An 18,479-nucleotide genomic window follows, 5' to 3' on the forward strand; every position below is an offset into this window, starting at 1 on the left:
TAATTGTCATTGGTGTGTTCTAGAAAGGCCTCAAATGATGACTGTGTTCCCTTCCAAATTATCAAAATGTCATCAATAAAACGTCGCCATAGAATGAGGTTACTCCCGTAGACATCATTCCTTTGAATATGTGATTCTTCATACTGTGCCATAAAGAGGTTCGCAAGGGAGGGTGCAAATTCCGCTCCCATTGCGACTCCCTTTTGTTGTGCATAGTATTCATTGTCAAATATAAACACATTATTAGACAGTACAAATCTTAGAAAATCCTTTAGCAAATCAACATGTTGTGTAAAAGAGGCGAAGAGTTACGAAAAGTGTAATCAACCGTCATCACAGCTAACTCATGGTCAATAGAGGTCTACAGGGCGACCACGTCAATGGTAGCCAACAAATAATTGTGTTCCCATTTAACTGTTTTGAGGATATGCAGCACATGCGTGCTGTCCCTGATGTAGGACAATGTTGTCAACACAAATGGCTTCAACGCTTCATCCAAATACTTGGATAAACCCTCCATGGCCCAATTAATGCCAATCATTATAGGTCGAATTGGAGGTAGCTTATCAACAGACTTATGCACTTTAGGCAGAAAATATTGCGTCGGCATAGTTGGTTCAGAGATATAAAGAACATTTATTTCCTCATTGGTAAGAAAGCCTTTGATATACCATTCCTGTAGCAGGCTTCCCAGATCTGTTACAATTTTCCTGGTAGGATTAGATTTAAGCTTCAAGTAACAGTTAGGTGTGGATAAATGCTCTCTACCCATTGCAATATAGTCCTGGGTGTTAAGGATGACTATATTGCCACCCTTATCGGCCTCCTTGATCGTAATGCTCTCGTCATTTGCAAGATTTTCCAATGCCTTAAATTCAGATCTTGTAAGATTGAATCTCTTCCTGCCACCCTTTTTAGAATTACTGTCTAAATGTCTGTGTATGTCTGAAATGAGTTCCTTATGAAAAGTATCTAGAACATTCTCTGACAGAAATTGTGGTGTGAATTTAGAGTTGGGTCTCAGTTCTCGAATATTAAGATGTCTCACATTAATGTCCAAGTCTTGGTGAATGGTATCCCTGGAAGAAATAGCAAAAACAAAGAGGTGATGGCTGGAAGGTTTAGACTTAATCTTAACCACTGGCAATGCTCTGGGCAACCCTCCAGACCACCGTTCTTCGCCTGCCAAGCCATTACAGAAGGGAAAGACCATATGCAAATCAGGCTTGGCCCCACCCCAAGAGGGGCAGTCCAGCCCGAACTGCTAGGCCACATCCCTTCTGCACGAGACCACAAGCATCCCCAAACATGTTTCGCCCGTGTTGGGGCTCATCAGTGAGGAGTAGCCTGGGTCTCTAGGCCCAGCAGGCACGGGACCCACGTCTGGGCATACCCGTCCCACTCGGGGTGACATAGCAAAAACAAAGAGGTGATGGCTGGAAGGTTTAGACTTAATCTTAACCACTGGCAATGCTCTGGGCAACCCTCCAGACCACCGTTCTTCGCCTGCCAAGCCATTACAGAAGGGAAAGACCATATGCAAATCAGGCTTGGCCCCACCCCAAGAGGGGCAGTCCAGCCCGAACTGCTAGGCCACATCCCTTCTGCACGAGACCACAAGCATCCCCAAACATGTTTCGACCTTGTTGGGGCTCATCAGTGAGGAGTAGCCTGGGTCTCTAGGCCCAGCAGGCACGGGACCCACGTCTGGGCATACCCGTCCCACTCGGGGTGACATAGCAAAAACAAAGAGGTGATGGCTGGAAGGTTTAGACTTAATCTTAACCACTGGCAATGCTCTGGGCAACCCTCCAGACCACCGTTCTTCGCCTGCCAAGCCATTACAGAAGGGAAAGACCATATGCAAATCAGGCCTGGCCCCACCCCAGGAGGGGCAGTCCAGCCCGAACTGCTAGGCCACATCCCTTCTGCACGAGACCACAAGCATCCCCAAACATGTTTCGCCCTTGTTGGGGCTCATCAGTGAGGAGTAGCCTGGGTCTCTAGGCCCAGCAGGCACGGGACCCACGTCTGGGCATACCCGTCCCACTCGGGGTGACATAGCAAAAACAAAGAGGTGATGGCTGGAAGGTTTAGACTTAATCTTAACCACTGGCAATGCTCTGGGCAACCCTCCAGACCACCGTTCTTCGCCTGCCAAGCCATTACAGAAGGGAAAGACCATATGCAAATCAGGCTTGGCCCCACCCCTGGAAGAAAATAACACCCCTGGAAGAAATAACATCTTGATTAAGCGACATTAATGTTCCAATGTTGCTGACATCCGAAATGGACAGGGTGCTTATTGGTTTCAAAAGAGGCTTGGGTACATAGGTCTTTACCTGAGTTGCAAAATATTTTTTAAGTTTAAGTTTCCCAAGAAATTTGAACACATCAATCTCAAAGTCCACAAAATTTGTTGACGCGCTTGGAGCGAAAAAGTCCTTTATTCAATACTGAAATCTCATCCTTTGACAAAACCTTATTAGACAAGTTAATTACCAGATTGATGTCATTCATTCGCCCATCCGTTTTTTGGTGCTGTAGCGGGTCAAAATCCCCGGACGTGTATTGTCCTCGTCTGAACTTCCGCTTCCACTTCCGCCCCCACCCCCCTCCTGCCCCTTGTGTGGTATCTGCTGTTGGAGTAAACACAGTGGGTGTTTTTTGAAATCTGACTTGTTTGGTGTTTAGAAATCTCTGGTCCCCTTTCTTGAATCTGCGTATTTCTTCTAAAAAAAAATCTTCCCATCCATATTGGTTTGGTCCTTGCTGCCTTGTTCCCTGCTGCCTTGTTCATTACTGTTAGTTTCCCTAGGCTCTAGTTCAGTAGAATCGCCTTCTGACTCTGGATCAGAGCTTGCCGGTGTAGTATGTGCAGAGGTGGGTTTGCTTCTGGGGGTGATATTATCATATTTCGGCTGGAAGGTATATACTCTATCCATTCGATAATCTTTATTGTCCCGAAAATATTTTCTGAATTTACGTAGTTTAATTTCATCCTGATACTCAATCAAAATCTCTTGCATTTTTCCAAAGTTTTTAATGAAGTTACTTCTGAGTTGTAAGTATGGTTGATCTACTCTAAGCTGGTATGGCAAGGAGTTCCAAAGTTTGGATGCTTTCACGGGAAAGCTATTGCCACCAATCTTGGTAAGTCGGAATCTAGGTACGTCAAGGCAGTTTGCATTGCTGGCTCTCGTGGGTCCGGTGGATGTTCTTCTGTGTAGCTTGTCTGCAAGTTAACTAGGAGCTGCATTGTGTAATGCTTTGTGAGTAAGGGAGACCATTTTTAGAAGAAATTTTGTTGCGAGTAGAGAGCCACTTGTATTGGCATCCAGTAGCAGAGATACATTCTCTTTTATTCACGCCAAGTGCAGCTCTTAAGGCGTTGTTCTGAAGTGTTTGTAACCTCTGAATATTTACAGACACAAACACAAATAATAACATACACTACATATTTAGAGCTGCAGTTGATGAATTGCTTCATGTGGTACTGGTCCATATCCCCAAACTTAAGTTTGTGGATTGGGTGTATGGGCACTGTAAGGAACTCATGGTGGCAACAGAAAAGACAGACACAAGTGATCACAGTTCAACTGTGTTTATTAAACTGTAAATGCAGGGTGGAAAAATGCCTAAACTAAACCTATATCTAAGATGGGAGCAAGCTTCGACCATCAAATGAAAAATAAGGCAGTGCTTGTAGCGTTGTGTCAAAATAAAAAGGCTTATACTAAATAAAACTATTGCCAAATCCTTACAACTAAATACAGAAATAGGGAATAGGGTTTTCAATAAAGAAAGAAGTGTTCACAAATAATAAGTCAGGATGTGATTGCCAGGGTCTCCCTTCCCCATGTGTTGAGCACGGGACAAAGTGGTTCTCCTGAGCACAGCACACGCTCAAGCTTTCCCAGCACGAGCCAACAGTTCTGTATCAGCTATGAGGTTATTCGATGGTTAAGTCTCTTTTCAACAAAAAGTCTTTTGCCTTAGAGGTCTGATGTATCTAACAAACAAACACAAAGTTCGGTTCCATGTATACTTTGGTTGATTGCTTCACCCTTGGGTCCCCCTCTTCCGGGCATAGACCTTCTCAAAACAGTATTCAACAAATCGACTAAACAGTTCTTTTTTCAAAGAACTTTGGGTGATAACTTTCCACCCCAGATCCCCCTCTTTCGGACTCAGACCCCTTTCAGACGTTAGCCTCCCTCCATTGGGTTCACTGTAGCTTTTTTTACTTTCACGAACCTTAATGTCTTTTTAAAGAGTTCTTCCGGCTTTGCTCCTTTTGTCAGCTTCCCTCTGCCGGGTTCACTCTCGACAACTTTTACAACACACTGTTCATATGCTCCTTTCACCATGCAGGACTCATTTCCCTTAGCTTTGCAATCATCTGTTGGTCAAAGACTTTTGAGGGTACAGAGGATTTTTCAAGACCCCTGTATGACCCCTTTGACCTCTTCTCGCCTCTTCCCAAGGGCTTCTGGTTACGGTAGTTTCTTCCATCAGGTAATCGCTCAGAGTTTCCTGCCTAAGAACCTATGTGGCGCCGGACTTCTCTGTTGCTGGTTTTCCCCCTCTTTCATCAATAGTATCTTTAAGCTTCTCAAAAGGTCAAATTAGCCGGTGGCTATTTATCGTTCAACACAGTTCGGTTTCTTACTCACTGGCTGTGATGAACCGCTTGGCTTTCTTCTCCTTCGAGTCAATGTTGGTACCACAGAGACTTACGTCTCTCCCCAGCTTGGTCATCGGCAGAGGAGGGACTCATGTACCGTAGACATCGGCTACAACACATGCTGACTGTTGTTCATGGTCTTATAATTCCTTCTGCAGAGGTTTCACAGGCCTTGGTCCAAAAGGGCAAGGTCGCTTCCCTCCTTGTCACCCTCTCAGTAGGCGCCGTCTTTCTCCTATGCTTCAACTGCCGTGCTGCGTTAACTCTCACGTCGAGCGGTCTGTCTTGCTCGCCTTGTGCTCCACCTTTTATCCCTGTGGGGAAGGGAAAGGGCCGTCAGGTGTGTGCGATTCTGGTCAAATGCCTGACTTTGCCTGACCTTTGTATTGGGATATGTCAGGTAAACTGCTCTGGAGTTAGTCCGTTGTCTTCCGTGTTGTGCAAAAGTGTTTCTGTCGGGGCAGGGGCAGTGTTTTGGAAAACCCTATGTGGTAGGATGAGGAAAAGGTGTTGAAAGAAGGGGGATACCGTGTCTCACCCATTGGTGTCCCACTCCCCAATGACCCCCCCCCCCCATCCAGGTGATCCTCCCTCACTGGTCCACCCTAGGAACTGGATCCAATTGCGATGGCCATGTCCTGGCCACCTGGATGACAGAGCCCCGGGGACTAGCTAGGGAGACACCTTCAGGTTTCTCACAGCACATAGTGCATGTTCCGCATTTACGAAACGCATTGCCTGGGCTGTAAGCAGCCAGTTGGTTTGGGCGGTAGGTTTCATGAATGATGGGCTGAGCATGCTTTTAATGTTGATGATTTCCTGAAGGAAAATAGGGGTACTTCAGATACCCTGGGTTTAATATCTGGGTCAATTTGGAGAAGATGCCAATGTTCTGTGATGGCTTGTTACACTCTGTGACCATTTTGGGTATATCGGGTTACAAATCTTGTTTTTGCACCAGCCGGTTCTCTGGACCTGACCTTACGTGTCAGGAGGGTTGCTCTGTCAATCTTGGTTGTCTCCTTCTCTGCTTTGGTGATTACATGTTTGGGATAGCCTCTAGACATGAATCCATCCTTGTGAAATGCAGGTTCATTTTTGAAATGTGTATTCCCCCTTGGGGATGTTGTGAATCACACTCTTCTTATGGCAGCTGCTGGCATGTAGCACAGAGTTGACCTCTGCTGGTTTTCGGAAAGTCATTGTGTCCAGTTGCCCTTCAAACACAGTGATCCGTAGAGCCAAAATGTCTATAGTAGTCCTTCTATTTATAGATGTCAGAAGGATACCAAAATCACTGGAGTTCAGACAGGCATTGAACTCGCCTAGTTCTCCTTTTCTCCCTGACCAAATCATGATCACATCGTCAATATGGCGGTATCATTTAATAATGTTCTTGTTGTACCTGTCGTCTGATAGGGCGTGGACCATTTCATACTTTTTCATGAACAGGTTCGCTATGGCTGGAGCGTATGTCGCTCCCATGGCGACCCCCTTTATTTGTTTAGTAAATTCCATTAAAGAGAAATACATTATTCGATAGTGAAAAGAGTAATAGTTCCTTCAGCATCTCTAAGTCTGAGAAGAAAGATGCAGCCTCATTCTCATAAGTGAAATCCATCGCCCCTAGTGCTATTTTATCTTCTATAAATGTGTAAAGGGCTTGAACATCTAGTGTAACTAACAGTATCATCTGTAGGATGTGCATAGTATCCCTGATATAGGTGAATGATATTCTTAATGTACTGGGCTAATGATTCAGTGACCCAGCCCATGGCACTGATGATTGGCCTCCCGTCTGGGATTTGGATAAATTCCTTGTGCACCTTAGTTAGAAAGTATATGGTGGGCATACGTGGGTGTTCAACCACTAAGAATAGAGATTCCTTGTCTGTTAGTAACCCAATTATGTGCCATTTGTCAATCATTCTAAATGAATTAGTGAATTTAAGGTCTCTAGAGCTATGGGCCCAGATGGAACCTGTAATGCTTTATTTAAATTGGACCCCCTATTATGGGCCTGTGTATTATTTGGCGTACTGGCTACAATTAGCATATCTGTAAAAATCCCAAAAGGTTGGCAAGCACACTACTGCCAGTGTTTAAGAAGGGGCATGTAAATGATCCTGTTAACTACCAGATTGCTTGCCATGCTTAGTATTCCATAAAAAGATTTCGCCAGCATTCTTCTAACAGAACTCACAGATTGGTGTCAGAGCGCTAAAATATTGCCCTTTGGCCAGACCAGTTTCTGCAAGAAAAAGGGCACCATTCATAAAATATTATCCCTTACAAGCATAATACAATTTATGTGGGATAAGAAGGGGACGTCCTTTGTAGGTGGCCTATATAGATTATTTGGCCGCATTCGACACGGTGAATAGAGGTCCACTCTGGAAAAAACAAAGCGACTCGTACATCTCAGGCGGTCTCTTGCATATGATTGTGGCGCTACATACACACACCAGGGTTAGAGTGTGCCTGGATCAAGCTGGGAAGCTCACTAACTGGATGAACACATCAAGGGGAGTTAAGCAGGGATGCCTGTTGGCACCTTGCTTATTTAATCATTGGAGGTGTGCCCTGTGAAATTTGGGGATTTGGTACTTTACTGGTTAGGCTGTGTGGACAATTTGATTATGGGCTATGGTCTGCATGGTCTACAAAACAAATGACATGCCTTGGAACAATACTCAAAGAATAATGAGCTACGGATTAACACAGTGAAAACAAAGATTATGGTCTTTAGTAAAGGGAATAAAAGAATGACAAGTGGTACCTCCACTGGTATGAATTAGAGGTGGTTAGAGACTACAAATATCTCAGCATAACTGTAGATTACCAGTTAAAATGTGATAAAGACTGAAAATTGATAAAACTAAAAGTAATTAAAATAGTGGGCGGAATCAATGTTTTCTCAGGTATTTACGGTGGCCACAGCCTGGAAGCAATCGCTACACTGTATAAAGCAATAATTCGCTCTATCATGACCTATGGGGTTGGAATTTGGGGAAGTAAGTTTGTGTTCTGCTTAGATAAATTAGAGGCAAGAACCCTACGGAAATTAGGCAAAAAGTCCAACTCTGCCGGTGAATACCTAACCCTGTAACTCAACATGGCTAGCTGTAAAGCAGTGATTAGACAGAAGTTAACATTGCTGTATAGGAAGCTAGTTACCGCTGAAGTAGATAAATTGATACATCGCCTATGGTTTACCTTCAACACCTTGAATTTCCCTCTTAGACAGGGCCTGCTGAGAAACATTGAGTCTACTGCAGTAGGGTGGGAATTGGAGCTAATTGTAATGCCGGTTGGGACTATTTAAATAAATAAAGTGTTATTTTGCACTCCCAGGATAGAGATCAACAAATTGAAATGCTTGCATCAAAATCTAATTGTATGGAATTATTTAGCTACATTGACGGATGTAGGCCCCGACGAAATATCTCAAGGCATACCCATACAGTAACATTGTAAGGAAATACCTGGATATTACATTTAACTCTATGCCCTCAATGGAGGTATTGGGCGGGTGTATGGGTATGCCTAGGAGAGAAAGAGTCTGCCAACTATGTGGCCATCGGGTATTGGAATCCATATGCCATCTAATAACAGATTGTACATGTATGGACAAGTTAAGGGGTTGCTACCTCAGGAAATACTGTAATAATTGCACAGCTGTTGATGTGCAACTACTGTGGGTGCAATGTATAAATGGAAATTTATTTAATCTGATGTTTTATATTGTGATATTTAGTAATGTGATATTTGATTTACTGAACAAATTTTATGTTAGGTTATGTGATTGATTTGGATTATTATAAATTGTGAATCTTCTTTTCATTTTGAGTTGACTATGGTTAAATGGTTGAAGGGTGTATAAGGTCTTTATAAGGTTATATGTACACAATAAAAAAATATTTTTAAAATAAATATTTCAATTACTGCATTTCAGAAATAGTTGGAATCATTGTGTTCTATACATCCTTAACACATTTGCTGTGTGAATATATTTATGGAAACACTATTGCAAACATTTGTTTTGAATATCTATAGATCGGCGGAAGGGGAATTATTCCCCCAATAGAGTGCATTCGGATTACTCGTTATACCAAACGAGTCTTACTGTTATGCTGCAAGGCTGGACACACAGCCTGTAGGGTTGGTTGGTTGGTTGTTTATTCATAGGGCGCCAGAAAACCCTTGGGTAGCTGGGCGCACAGAGTAACAAGAATACTTAGAACTTGGTTACAGGTTACAGTGTTATCACATGTTGGTATTATATGTTATATACGGTAATTACATTATATACAATCTTTACTTTACATATAGGTACATATTATAAACAGGAGATGCACTATGTACGTTTCACATGATAGAGTGGAGAGGTGCGTATGCTATCAGTACCCAATTCACAAGGTCTCAAGTTTCAAAGGTCATTGCGACGGAGCCAGGTGCGGGTATGGTGCCTGAAGCTGTTGTAGGACTGATCCCGTCTTAGTTCAACTGGTAGGGCATTCCAGTACTGAGCTGCTTGCACGGGGAAGCTATTGCCTCCTGTTTTTTTTTAGTCGGAATCTTGGGGTTTGGAGGCAGAAAGAGTTGGCTGTTCTGGTTGGTTGTGAAGAGGTTTTTCTTATTATTCTGTCCCTGAGGTATGGGGAGGCAGCATTGTTCAGGCATTTGAATGTTAGTGTGACAATTTTGAAGGTGATCCTATAGCTGATTTTTAGCCAATTGAAGTTTCTGCGCGCATTTGAAATGTGCTCTCTGACTGGGAGTTTCAAGGCCGTTCTGAGCATGTTGTTTTGCAGGGTTTGGAGTTTATTGATGATGTATTTGTTAGCGCCTGCATAAAGTGCGTTGCAGTAATCCAGTTTTGAGAGGATCAGTGCATTGGCTAGGATAATGCAGCTAGCTGGTGAGAGGAAGGGTCTGCATGCTTTAATGATTTTGCCAGTATAGGCAGTGGATGAGGCCAGGGAGTTCACTTGTTTCTTTAAGGACAAGGTGGAGTCCAAGTAGAAACCAAGGGTCTTCACCTCCTTGGCGACGGGGATTATGTTGCCGTCGATATTGAAGGAACTGTAGTTGGAATAGAGTTTTTTTTTAGTTGTTAGGTGAGCCTAGAATGAGGATCTCTGTTTTTTCGTCATTCAGGCAGAGGCCATGGGGTGCCATCCATGCCTGAATGAGGGTGTACATTTTATTTACTAAAGCTGTATCCGTAGCGAAATTGCCCAAAAGGGGGATGAGGATCTGGGTGTCGTCTGCATAATTTGTGTAGGTGACACCCAGTCTGTCCAATTTGTCGAATAGAGGTTTAGTAAAGATATTGTATATCGTTGGCGAGACACAGGAGCCCTGTGGGACTCCACATGTTGTCTGGATAGGGTCTGCAGAGTCTAAGGTGGAGAAAACTCGCATACTTCTTTTGTCGAGAAAAGATTGAACCCAGGCTATAGCTTCACTTGAGAAGTGGGCGGCTGATGCTAGTTGTTTGCTAAGTACTGCGTGGTCCACTAGGTCAAAGGCCGCCGACAGGTCAAGGAGGAGTAGCATAGCTGTGTTTCCTTAGTCATTAAGTTCGTCAATTTGGGCTTTGAGATCTATAAGTGCGGTCTCAGTGCCGTGCTGAGGTCTGAAGCCAGATTGACGAGTGCCAAGGAGTTGGTTAGTCTCCAGGTATTTTTGAATTTGGAGATAGGCCACTCTGTCAATTATCTTCAGGAGGAAGGGGACCGTGGTGATGGGCCTATAGTTAGTGGGGATGAAGGGGTCCAGGGTTTGTTTTTTAGCAGGGTGAGAACCCAGGACTCTTTTAAACTGCTTGGGACTGTGCTAGATGAGAAGGAGTTGTTGATAAGTTTGGTGACGAATGGGGCTAGGTCTCTGGCGGCATTCTTGATTATCTGGGCCGGGCAGTAATCACCTTTGCAGTTTGAGGGTTTTAGTGAGGCAATGATTTTTTCAGTTTCATGAGTAGAGACTTTAGCAAATTTGAAAGGTGTTCAGCTAAGATTGGGAGTAGTCGTGGGTGTGGGCGTACTGTGCATTTCGCTGATAGGGAGCAAGGCTTTTTTAGGGTAATTTTGGATTGTGGTGTTTTCACTTTATTTGCGAGGGCGTTTTGGATATTGATACACCATTGCTTGTCTTTGGGTACGTTGTCAGGTGGTGGTATAGGAGATTCAAGTTCTCGCAGGATTGCAAATAATTCCTTTGTATTGGAGCACACATTAGAGATTCTGTCATTATAGATGTCTTTTTTAGCTTGAATGATTGTTTTCTTGTAGTTGGTAGCGCATTGTTTGAGTTAAGTTTGTTTTCAGCTGTGGGGGTGTGTCGCCATACAGTTTCAAGCTTCCTTTTTTCCAATCTCAGTTCTTTTAGATGGGGGCTGAACCAAGTATTGAGGTGGGATTGTTGTTTACTTTTACAATTCTTCAGTGGGGCGACGGTGTCCATGGCTATGGCCATGGTGTTGTTGTATATTCTGACCATGGTATCTGGGTCAGAATCTGTTGGCAGGGCATTGATGGTTGGTAGGAGTAGGGGTAAGATATTGTCAGGTGTGAAATTTTTCTGGATCTAGTGGGCACCGATGGTGCCATTATTTTTTCAATCCTGAGCATCTTGTTGAATGTTAGGTAGAAGTTAGTGAGGAAGTGGTCAGACCACGGCTGGGGTGTAATTTTGGTGATGGTAGTAGGGGAGTTGGAGGTGTCTACCCAGTCTAATAGTCTCCCTTTGTCGTGGGTGGGGGTGAGAACATTTTGGGTGAGTCCGTGTCCCTCAAGCATGATGGCAATAGCTTGCGCTTGCTTGTCATCTGGGTCATTAAGACCTAGGTTAAGATCACCAAGGATCATTGTCTGGGATTACTTTTTTGTGTTGCTTGCTAAGAGGCTGGATAATTCCTCTTCGAATAGGCCTAGGGGCCCTGGTGGCCTATAAATGAGATAGATAGTTAGGGTTTGGCATGGGGATATTGGTAATTTAGTGGTCAGGAGTTTGCAGGATTTTAGGGTGGGCAGTGGTGTTAATCTTACATTCAGGTTGGATTTGGAGATGATGGCTAAGCCGCCGCCTCTGGTGTTCTGGCGGTCTAGTCTTAGTAGTTGATACTCCTTGGGTATTGCTAGGGAGAGGGCTGGACCTGCTGCGTCATGTAGCCAGGTTTCTGTGACTGCTAGGAGGTCGAGGTTATCTAGTGTAAGGAGGTTGGCTATTTCAGTGGCATGGGCCACGACTGATCTAGCATTGATCAGTGCTCCTGTTATGGACGTTGTTTTAGCAAGACAGTTGATGTCAGAGGTAGCTAGGGTGGGTTGTTTCGTTATGGTGCTAGCAGGTAGTTGTGGTTTGGGATGCGTTAAGTTCCTAGTCTGGTTTTTGGGAATGGTGCGACGGTTCGAGTAGACATTGCTAGGTGCCTGCAGTTCGTAGAGGGTGGAAAGTCTAGCGCGAAGCCTAGAGTTTCTATGGATAGTAGGGCAAGGTACATATTTAGATTGGTCCATAGTTACCAGTATTAGTTGTAGGAGCAGCAGTGGGGCGTATGTTGATAGGGTCGTGCTAATATGCATTCTGCTGACGTATAGGGTATTATAACTTATACTATAGAGTATAGCTGGGTAGGCTGAGAACACAGGGGCACAGGGGTGACACGGTTGACAGGCTAAAGCAGCTAAAAAGCACAATATAGTGGCAGGCTAGATGCAACTGTCAAGGCACGGTGTGATAACAGGCTAAAGCAGCTACAAAACACAATATAGTGGCAGGCTAGATACAACTAGCAAGGCATGGTATAGTGGCAGGTTAAAGCAGCTAAAAAGCACAATATAGTGGCAGGCTAGATACAACTATCAAGGCATGGTATAGTGGCAGGTTAAAGCAGCTAAAAAGCACAATATAGTGGCAGGCTAGATGCAACTATCAAGGCACGGTGTGATAACAGGCTAAAGCAGCTACAAAACACAAGTGGTGTAGTGGCAGGTTAAAGCAGCTAAAAGGGACAATATAGTGGCAGGCTAGATGCAACTATCAAGGCATGGTGTAGTGGCAGCTAAAAAGCCCAATATAGTGGCAGGCTAGATTGCAAAATTTAGACAAAACCTCACTAGGTGGCTGAGAGCGAACGACAGCTAAGTAGTCCACTTGTCACATTGTACATTACTGTATATAACTATATATTACGTGAACAGGAGCATGCTCCTTGCTCCCCTGTCCTTGATCTCTCCCTGCTCATATCTGCTTGCTGTAATATTGTTTATGTCTACACTTCCTGCCTATTCCTGTACTTGCAATTAGCCGAGCATATCTGTAACCAAGCTCAGCGCATCTCTGTACCTCCATCTGGTTTCTATGTACCTGTAACTAAGTTGTGCATATCCATGTCTGTTTGCGCCCTGATACTCCAGGGTATGGCGCGCTATACAAATAATAAACTAGACTAAACTATCAAGGCACGGTGTGATAACAGGCTAAAGCAGCTACAAAACACAATATAGTGACAGGCTAGATGCAACTATCAAGGCACGGTGTGATAACAGGCTAATGCAGCTACAAAACACAATATAGTGGCAGGCTAGATGCAACTATCAAGGCACGGTGTGATAACAGGCTAAAGCAGCTACAAAACACAATATAGTGGCAGGCTAGATGCAACTATCAAGGCACGGTGTGATAACAGGCTAAAGCAGCTACAAAACACAATATATAATGGAAGGCTAAATCACCTAGGAAACAGTGTGATGGGAGGCTGGATGCAGCTTGCAGTGGTAGTGCACTTTCAAATGACTAAATGTATGTGCATCAGTACGGCAATACAGTAGCTAACAGTTGATACAGCATATGACTAGGTATAGGTAGCATGTGGCAATCTTGGGAGCAGTGATTAGATATTACTGCAAGTGGTTTCACAGTTACACATTGTAGGTGTTCAGTGGTCATATGTAAATTACCTCTCTGAAGTAGAGTGCAGCGTCGGAGCACCAAAGTGGTCGGTTGTGCTTCAAGTGTGAGGTCCAGGCTCTGGGTGGGTACAGGTGCCAGGTGGGCAAGGGCAAGTAGGGTGGTGGGCAGCACCAGTGGTGATGGGGCTAAGTGTTCTGGGGCAGCCTGCAGCTCGGTCAGCTCAGTCAGGACCTGAGCCTTTCCACAGTGCCTTCCCACGGAGGCCGGTTCACGCCTATCCTAGGGTGTTTGGGTATTTACTCACCAATTGACTGCCTCTGGCTGTGCTAATCTCTATGGCAATTTCGATCCATTGCATACCCCTCTCCACCCAAACCACATCTCCTGGGATCTCTGAGCTAGCTCTATCAAGCAGTAACATTAGAATGTGCTCTGTAAAGAGCCTGCCAGTGATAAGTGATTGTTTCTTACATCCCCAAGAACTGTCAGTCTTGCTTTGACAAAGCTATGTACAAAATAGCACTGCAAAGTGAGACAATTAAAATGTATTCATTGAAACACAAATCAATATTTCAAGCTAATTTGGAACTCGTTTTGATGGCTGTGTGACTCTAATCTAAAGGCAACATTCCAGTGATGGCGTCTAGGTGGTGCAGTGCATGTGTGGCTTATTTTTAGCTGAAATGGCCTATTCTACTAGGACACAGCAGGTTGAAGGTTTTTTTCCTTGCTGTTTAAAAACACTAACATTATGATGCCAGCGATCTGTCCTCCACAGCTCCTACAGCCGTCTAACTCATCTGCTTTAACCGCCAATGTGATATAGGTATTTCTGATTGCTTTGCCACCACAGGCTTATTACTGCTCTGTACAATCTCCTGCCGGTCTGTGTATGTTGACTGTATACCTACCAATTATCTGTATGTTGCTCGTTTTTCTTGTAATGTCAAGCAAAACAAATAATGTAAAAAAAGAAAACCTGCATCATTGACAGAGAGCGTTATTTCAAAGCCGTCTCCTGATAGTTAATGGCTTTATTGCATCTATAAATATATTACTAGTGTAATAAAAATGAGTTAACCAAGATTTTCTAGAGCCACTTGTTTTATAAACAGCATATGTATCCTTACATCTGAGGTCCTATTAAAAGCAAGCATTGTCAAAGCAAACGGTTTTGTAGGCATTTGTCAGGCTCTGCTCCCATATGCTTAGGTACTCGCACAATTGTCCAGCTGTTGCAGTCTTATGGTTAGGTAGTACCAACATGGCAGTGCCTATCTCATGCTTGCACAAATTCAAAACTGGTGGCTTTGCCAGTGTTCGTTTCACATGCAAAAAGGGTTTCTGAATATGAGAAGGCCCTCGCATTGTCTGCCCTGAATGAATGATGGTGACTAGGGTATTTGTCAGGTCGTAAATCAGGCATATGCACAAGTCAACCCTTTGATGCCCAGCTGCCACATTCCTAGTTTAACAGAATATGGCGCTTTTAGGAAAAGTGTTGCTCCTCCATGGAAAAAGAACATTTCTATTTTTACATGCACATCACACAATCTGCGCCATTTATATGAGAACTACGGATGTAAATCAAAATATGTGTTAGGCAACTAAAGGTATGATATTTTTCAACATTGTTCATTGCTTGCAATTTCTGGAAAAATGCTGTATTTTTCATCTGGCTAACATTGCACTGTTTCTACATTTTTCAGTAGTAAAGTACAGATAGGAAAGAGTTCTACATCTGAAAGAACAAGTTTGAAAGTAATAATAGTTAGAGATGAGAACCAAATTACATACCATTCCTCTGAAATTATTTCTTCTTTTCCAGACTTGAACATGTTCTCATCACTGGGCCTTGAATAGGGCCGACCTGACAACGTTGTGCTCTCTGAACTGCCATAAAAAAGGTTGATAGTTAAAGAAAACGGATTATAACTCTGTGGGTTCTAAAAGATACCAAAATGTGTTTGCTCTCCGAAACACAATCTATACAAATACCGGAGTCTTGCTTTAGCTGCAAAAGGTAAAGAAAGTCTGCTAACAATTTAAAAGTTTACATTTCAAATACTAATATGTTTGAATACATTAGTCTGAACACAAGGGCAATGAGCTCACTAGGCATCCTAGGGACAAATGAGCCAAACTATGAACACAAAAAGGGGGGGTTCCCCAGGGTGAACCATTCACCTATGTATGTGCTGACTGGTAGATTCAATCTAAATTTCTAGTAAGGGCCGTGCCAAAATAAGTTGCTGACCAATATGATAAATTAAAGAAAAGGTGAATGGTTCACCCTGGGGATCCCCCCATCCCCCTTTTTGTGTTCTGAATACATTAGTAAGCATATTAACTTCGGGTTCAGAAAGCTACATATGCCTACACCAAATCAAAAGGATTTGTTTGTTGTAAAATGTCTATGAAGTTTTATAAAGCCAGACAGAAATGCATATTTATCTGTACATGTGCTCTTCATTCAAAACGCATTAGATGTTGATTCAAGTATATTTAGTAACTAAAACCCTGATTTCTTTTGTACTGGTGTGCTGCCTGGGAGTGTACAGGCATAAAGGCAGTGGCCGAAGTGGGCGGGAGCGGTTGAGAGCAGTTCTCCTCTACTGGTTTAAATTAAGATTGACTGTTCCAATACTTTTATTTTAAGAAGAAACCATTTCGGAATGGTTTCGTTTCAAAATAAAAGTGTAGGGGGAAGTTGAAACTTGCACTTACACTACACTGCACAGAACGTTCCCTTTAACAGCAGGAGCATGTGTTTAGGGGTTTATATTTAACGTTGGAGGGGACGTGGTGATGGGGTTTGTGGGGAGTGGGAGCAGATCAGTAGGGAACATAGTTCTCTACTTCTTTTCCTACACTTTGAACACTGCATTAAGGTGTGCTCCGTCTGTGCCTCCAATATTTTGTAATGGAAGAGTTTAATGCGTTACAGTCTTGCGAATGACAATGGAGCAGTGGGGACTACAAGTATAAGAAGGCTGCTTCTAGACTCAACATTTGTGTTGTTTCGTAGTGCATGGCAGCGAGATATGCTAATATTTGCTACTACTTCCCAGTTCTGGTGTATGAGACACATATATGTGTGTGTGTGCATAATGTAAGGAACTCATGGTGGCAACAGTAAAGGCAGACACAAGTGATCACAGTTCAAGGGTGTTTATTGAACAATGAATGCAGAGTGGAAAAAGGCCTAACCATAATCTAAGATGGTAGCAAGCGTCGACCATCAAATGAAAAATAAGGCAGGGGTCTGGGACGGAAAGGGCAAAGTCACTTCACTCCTTGTCACCTTCCCGCCGCCTAAATCCTTCTCCTTCTCTTAAACTGCCGGATCTAGATAGCTGTCTCCTTGTGCGGTCTGCCTTGCTCGTCGTGTGCTTTTGTGCTCCACCTTTCATCCCTGTGGGGAAGGGAAAGGGCCGTCAGTTGTGTGTGTGTGATTCTGGTCAATTGCCTGACTTTGCCGGACCCTTGTATTGGGACGTGAGGTAAACGGCGGTGGTGTTAGTCTGTTGTCTTTCAGGTTGTGCGAAAGTGTTTGTCTCAGAAAAGGGGGTGCAGTGTTTTGGAATGTCCTACGTGGTAGGATGGGGAAAAGGTATTGGAAGAAGGGGGATACAGCGTCTCACATGTCGGTGTCCCACTCCCACTCTCCAAGGACCCCCGCATCCAGGTGATCCTCCCTCACTGGTCCACCCCCAGGAACTGGATCCAATAGCGATGGCCATGTCCTGGCCACTTGGATGACAGATCCCCGGGGACTAGCTAGGGAGACACTTTCAGGTTTTTCACATATACGCTTGTAACTATTTTGTCATATATTAAGCATGTCATAATCGTAATAGCCAAAATATATTACACATCAGAAATCAGAAAAGAATTAATCACATAGTTCATATATGAAAAAGAGGTGATGAACAAATTACTTACCTCTCTGTAATGTTCTTTCTGATAGATGTTCCTTCCACAGGCTCCTCATTTTTGATATCCATCTCCCAGCGCAGCTACTCCTCGGCAACATTTCCACCGCCAGTGGTCGCTGCACGGCTCCACATGGGCTCAGCTCAACGCCTCTACACACTGGATATGGCATCAAGCCCATTATATATAGAGGTGCTGCGCCCCATGACCATAGTCCCACCCTCAGCACTTTGATGCTGAGGGACCACAGAACCAAGTTGTATTAGCAATCCACCAAGTGGGTTAGATTGGGAGGGCAATATGGAATCTGTGGGAGGAACATCCATCAGAAAGAACATTATTGAGGGGCAAGTCATTCTCTCTTTTAATGGATTCCTTCCTCCAACGGATTCCTCTTCTATGATGGACTCCCATAGCAGTACATTGATCTGGAGGATGGAGGAGAGCAAGGGCACCACCTGAACCAGAAAACAAGGAAGGACTGCTCTACCAAAATGAGCATGCTGTCCTGACTGAGAATGCAAGCAGTAATGCTTTGCAAATGTGTGCAGAAATGCCCACGTAGCTGCTTGGCAAATGTCCAAACAGGGACTCCACATTGCAGAGCGGAGGTGGCGGGCAGTCCTCTGGTGATATGAGCCCCAAGACCTTCAGGCACATCCTTGCCAGCCAGATCATAGCATTCCAAGATGCAGAGGATGATCCAATTTGACAGGGTCTCTTTTGTCACAGCCCCGACAGCATGGGCACCAGCATAACTAACAGAAAAATGATCATCTTTCCTGGACTCCCTTGTCTGAGAGACGCAGTATCTGAAAGCCTTTAAGAAGAAAAATGGCATGACTGTCAATGTCACCTTCTCTTTGGAGAAAACCAAAAAGGGAGGTTTAACCGATAATGCCTGGAGCTAGATACCCGACTAGCACAGGGATCTGCA

The 18,479-nt window shown here is 43.9% G+C and overlaps 1 protein-coding gene across 2 annotated transcripts in view; it reads right to left on the minus strand.

Annotated features, from left to right (window-relative positions):
* Window positions 1-18,479, minus strand: part of LRRIQ1 (leucine rich repeats and IQ motif containing 1) — a 2,234,608-nt gene that overhangs the window by 691,684 nt on the left and 1,524,445 nt on the right. For both annotated transcript variants that reach the window (XM_069629324.1, XM_069629323.1), the window contains one exon: window positions 15,404-15,499. In XM_069629324.1, the coding sequence (XP_069485425.1) occupies window positions 15,404-15,499 (96 nt within the window). The remainder of the gene's footprint in view (window positions 1-15,403; window positions 15,500-18,479) is intronic.

This window comes from Ambystoma mexicanum, chromosome 12 (assembly GCF_040938575.1).
Source record: "Ambystoma mexicanum isolate Mex_15411 chromosome 12, UKY_AmexF1_1, whole genome shotgun sequence".
NCBI lineage: Eukaryota > Metazoa > Chordata > Amphibia > Caudata > Ambystomatidae > Ambystoma > Ambystoma mexicanum.